This window comes from Mobula birostris, chromosome 10 (genome assembly GCF_030028105.1).
Source record: "Mobula birostris isolate sMobBir1 chromosome 10, sMobBir1.hap1, whole genome shotgun sequence".
Classification (NCBI taxonomy): domain Eukaryota; kingdom Metazoa; phylum Chordata; class Chondrichthyes; order Myliobatiformes; family Myliobatidae; genus Mobula; species Mobula birostris.
This window is the reverse complement of record NC_092379.1, coordinates 54,909,481-54,914,819: the sequence shown is the minus strand read 5'-3', so window position 1 is coordinate 54,914,819 and position 5,339 is coordinate 54,909,481. Positions and strand designations below refer to the sequence as shown.

General features: G+C 44.3%; 1 protein-coding gene across 1 annotated transcript; it reads left to right on the top strand.

The window, feature by feature from the left end:
- Window positions 1–974: 974 nt before the first annotated feature.
- On the top strand, window positions 975–3,195 carry gemin7 (gem (nuclear organelle) associated protein 7). The gene is made up of 2 exons (XM_072270302.1): window positions 975–1,063; window positions 2,553–3,195. The coding sequence occupies exon 2, from the start codon at window positions 2,567–2,569 to the stop codon at window positions 2,945–2,947; it is 381 nt and encodes a 126-aa protein (XP_072126403.1). The 5' UTR covers window positions 975–1,063; window positions 2,553–2,566; the 3' UTR covers window positions 2,948–3,195.
- Window positions 3,196–5,339: the final 2,144 nt, after the last annotated feature.

Genomic DNA, 5,339 nt, shown 5'->3' with positions numbered 1-5,339 from the left:
CTGTGCCGTCGCCCACAGCTCTAGTTTGCTAATTAAATTTGCTGACAACACTACTTTGATTGGCCTAATCTCAAACAATAACGAGGTGGCCTACAGGAAAGAAGTCATCTCTCTGACACAGTGGTGTCAAGAAAACCAGCTCTCCCTCGCTCGCAAAAATGAAGGAGCTTGTTGAGGATCACAGGAGGAATGGAGATGGGTTAACCCCTATTGATATCAATGGATCTGGGGTTGAGAGGGTGAACAGCTTTAAGTTCTTCGGCATCACTGAGGACCTCGCGTGGTCTGTACATACCAACTGTGCGATGAAAAAGGCACAAGAGTGCCTCTTTCACCTCAGATGGTTGAAGAAGTTTGGTATGACCCCCCCCACCAAATCCCAAGAACTTTTTACAAGGGCACAATTGAGAGCATCCTAACTGGCTGCATCACTGCCTGGTATGGGAACTGTACCTCTCTTAATCGCAGGACCCTGCAGAGAGTGGTGCAGACAGCCCAGCGCATCTGTAGTTGTGAACTTCCCACTATTCAGGACATTTACTAAGACAAATGTGTAAAAAGTATCATTAGGGACCCGAGGCACTCCAACCACAAACTGTTCTAGCTGGTACCATCCGGGAAATGGTACCGCAGCATAAAAGCCAGAACCAACAGGCTCTGGGACAGCTTTGTCCACCAGATGATAAGGCTGATTAACTCATGCTGATCTGAGTGTATTTCTATGTTACATTGACTGCTCTAATGATTATAAATTGCACAATTCGACGGAGACATAACGTAAAAGTTTGTAGTCCTCATGTACGTGAAGGATGTAAGTAATGAAGTCAATTCATTCAATTCTCTCTTGTCTGTGTACTGATGTGTGTAACTGATATGTTATTCCGAATAAAGTTTACTTTTTGAAATATATGACACAGAGCGGGAGAGCATAGGGTGGTGGAACGTTCCACTGAATGAGACGTGTTTCGGGGACTGGGTTTTGTGCGGGACCGGACGAGCGGAGTCTGATGTTGCGCAGGGTCTTGTGCCAAGTGTGAAGACGAAGTTTGGAGAGTGGCAACAGGCAAGGGCTTGATGATACTAATGTCTCTGGTGGTGAGGAGCGGGAACGGTAGTGCGGGGAAAGGCAGGGTAGCCATTGTGTGTCTGTCACTCTTCTCTTCCCAGACGTCAGACCAGGAAAGCCACTCCCTCCTTTCCACCCTCCTCTCCCGAGACTTAGACCCGGTGAGACTCTCACTCATTCCCTGCCCTCTCTCACTCTTCTCTCCCCAGACTTCAATCCCGGAGAACCACTCACTCCTTTCCACCCTTCTCTTTTGACCCAGGGAGTTCTCCCAGACTTCCCTCCCCTCTCCCACTCTTCTTTCCCCAGACCTCAGTCCCGGGGAATCACTCACTAATTCTACCCTTCCTCTCCTAAGACTTAGCCGGCGGGGGGGGGGGGGGGAGCCTCTCGCCCCTTTCCCTCCCCCCTGTCCCCTCTCTTGCACTCTGCAGGGTTTTACACCCAAACCTTGGCTGTTTCTCTTATTTTTCTATGCATTCATTGTCATTTCCAAGACATTGTTCCAGTATTCCTGCGTCCTCCCAGAAAAATTACATTTCCCTCAGTTGTGCAAGTGGGATTAGTATAGTTCCTTGCAGTCTTCTCTTGGATGTGATCTCAGTTGAACAATATTGTAAAAAAAATATGAGAGTTTGAATATGGGAGGAAGGGGATAAATGAGAAGATATGGCAGTTTGGGATGGACTGATAGTGTCATTCAGGAGACTTGGTTGGTCAAAATTCAAATAAAATGTACTTTGAACTATGCCAAACAAGTAAACAAACAGCTGGAGGAATCCAGCAGGTCAGACAGCATCTGTGGAGGGACAGGACTAGTCAGTTTATTTCAGATGTGTATCTTTAATCAGGATACAAGTACTACTAGTGTTCTTCCAGTTGTTTATTTGTTGCTCCAAATTCTCTTTGACCGTGCAGCTTTGCATTCCCTTTGTATGTAAAAAGAAACAGTAAGTACTGAAGGGGAGGATTCAATTGAATGTGTGTGCTGGAGAAATGGACGTGATGTGAAAGCATGCAAATTAAAATTAGAATTCTTAAGCATTTACTGTTATTTCTTTATGAATTACATTTTAATAGCAATCATGCAAGTCAGAGTTAATTATCTAACTTTTATTCCCCAGATGATAGGTTAATGAGGGGAGATTTGAAATGGGTATACAAAATTATGAGGGGTATAGATGGGGAAAATGCAAACAGGTTTTTTCCATTGAGTTGGGTGAGATTACAACTATAGGTCATAGGTTAAGGGTGAAAGGTGAAATATTTGAGGGGAAACTTCTTCACTCAAAGGGTGGAACAAACTGCCAGCAGAAGTGGTGGATGCAGTGGAGTCTGGGTGAGGACATGGAAAGGAGGGCTGTGGATCCAGGTGCAGATTGATGGGACTAGGCAGAATAAGAGCCACATGGACTAGTTGGGCCAAACTAGTTTCTGTGCTGTAGTGCTGAGTCTATCTAATTTGGATATTTGGTTTTGCTTCCAGAGACCTTTTCCTGAATGACTTCTCCTGTGATGGTTCTGCGTCTCCCTCAGGGTCCTGATGGACAGAGCAGAGGTTTTGACCCAACATCAGCCCGTTATCATGCCTTAGCGCCTTCCTCCATTCAAGCTTCAAACAATTGTTCTAGTTCCTTCCTTCAGGAGGAGCAGAGATCACGTTCTTTGCTCCGGGAACGCTTTCTGCAAAGTCTGATTACAATGACGGGGAAGCCGGTGACCTTTACAATGTATGAGCGGGTCAGTGTCACTGCAACATTCACTGCCTCAGACATTGACATCCTGAACTTCCAAGTTTCTGACCTGCAGACACCATTGGGCGTTCAGAAGGAAGCGTTACTGCGCTGTACTGACATCATAGCTTGTACATGTGACCTCTAGCACACTTAGAATAGCTCTAGTAGCCTGCCCACTGCCTGGCTCTCTCTGGGTCAGATTTGAGCTATGACACTGGGGGTGAGATCATATCCCTCTCTATGCTGAGGATTTCTACTTCAAAAAGATACATTTGTTCTGCAGAGGGGAATTGCAGGTTGTCTGAGGTGAGAGGTATAAAGTGCACATTTATTACTAACATTTCTAAATTTTGTTTGTTCAGTAAAATTCCGAATAAAAAATTTTAGTTTATAGGAGCATGATTCTAAAGTGCTCCATTTTTTTCCTGATGTTGCTGTACTATTATTGGAAGCCTCTCAGCATTTCTCACAGTAACTTGTTCCTTCGCCGATCAATGATACAGCAACATTTCACGCTGTTTTCCTATTTCTAAAAACTGTAGACGTTTTAAACCAAAACTGGCTGTAATGTAATTTACTTTATCTTTTCATATTAGTGAAAATTCAAGTTGTGCGTTGTAAATGCAGAAGTACAATTAAATTATTTGCTGCAGCATCATAGGCACATGGCATCATATAAGCAACATTCTCAAGAAAAACAAATTAAATGTAAATTATACGCAATTTTTACCAAGAAATCAATCAGAACAAGAGAAAACAAAACAAAGTGTTGCTAAGCTGATTAGGATTGATTAGGATTCTCTGGGGTGATTCAATAATTGATTATTCATTCAAGTACTGTAGTTGTTCACAACCTTGATGGTGTGGGACTTCAGGTCTCTGTACTTCCTGCCCAATGGTAGCTGCAAGAAGATGGCATGGCCCGGAAGGTGGGAAGCTTTGATGATAGATGTGGCCTTGAAACAGCACCTTCTGTAGGCACTACTGATGCATCTTTGTTTGAAAGTTATACAATTATTGGGATTCTATCAGACACTGAAAAACCTAGAAAAGGGGCTGAGGAGAGGATGTTTCATTAGTAGGAAAGTCTAGGATCTGTAAGTACAGCCTTAGAATAAAGGGAAATTCCATTAAAACTGAGATGAGGAATCTTTTCATCTTTGATTCTTGGAATTCATTGCCATGCACAGCAGTGTCACTAAGATGCGAGGTGTATTGAAGGCAAAGGTTGAGACGTTTGGTTGGTAAGGAGGTCAAGGTTTATGGGGACAATGCAGGATGGGGTTGGTGGGGAAAAATAAACAGCCACGATTAACTGGCAGAGCAGACTAGTGTAGATGGGACAAATGGCCTAATTCTGCTACTATATCGAACAGTAGATGAGTGGCACTAATTGAACAGATCTTGCAGCCAGCTAGCATAAACATAACAACAGAATTCATGATGGTGCACTGTACCAGTCTCTGATAGGTACCCCTTCAATTCTTGCTATGCTTGTCATAGCTGGTGGGGCTGGAGGTTGGGGTGCGTGCATCTCAAATAGCCTCTGACAACCAAGTCCAATCCTGGTCTTCAGATGTGGCTTAGCTACTAAGCCCAGCAGAACAGTTTCTACTGACAGGAGAAAGGGCAAAGGTGGGTTACTGGTGCCTTACAACTAGTGACCTTAGGCAGATGCAGCTTGTCAGCCGTGGTTGGCAGCTCATCTAGAAGGAAAAAAATGCTGATCTCAAACCCCTGCTCCCTTGTGGCTATAGTCATTCATGCCGACAGCTTCGGGAGTAAACTCCAAGGGAAAATCTGGAACTGGAGTCCCTAAGGCAGTCCTACATTGAGTAAGTAGTGCAAAAAGAGAGGAGAAAGAAGTAGGGCAGTGTTTGTGGGTATTGACCATTCAGAAATCTGATGGTGGAGGGGAAGAAGCTGTTCCTGAAATGTTGAGTGTGTATCTGAAGGTTCCTGTACCTTGATGTACCCTGATGGTACAATGAGAAGATGGGAGTCCTTAATGATGGATGCCACCTTTTTGATGCGTCACCTTTTGAAGGTGACGATGCTGAAGAGACTGGTGTCCATAATGGAGATGGCAGAGTTTACAACTTTCTGCTGCTTTGTCCATCCTGTGCAGTGGCCCCTCCATTACCAACAGTGATGCAACCAGTTGGAATGCTGTCACAGTACAGCTGTTGAAATTTGCAAGTGTCTCTAGTGACATATCAAGACGACTCAAACTCCTAATGAAATGTAGCTGCTGCTGTGTGTTGTTTGTAGGTGCATCAATATGCTGGGCCCAGAATAGATCTTCTGCAGTGTCAACATCTCAGGAACTATTCATGTTCCTGAATAGGGTCCGTGTCCTGAAGTGAAAATAAAACTCCTGATGCTGGAAATATTCAGGAGGTCAGGCTGCATCTGAGGGAAGAGGAACAGAGTTAAAATTTAAAATAGAAAACCCCTTGTCAGGACAAGGAAGGAGACAGAAGAAGCAGGTTGGATAGAGAAGGGGTGGTGTCTGCAGTAGGGTAAATCTGGGGTGA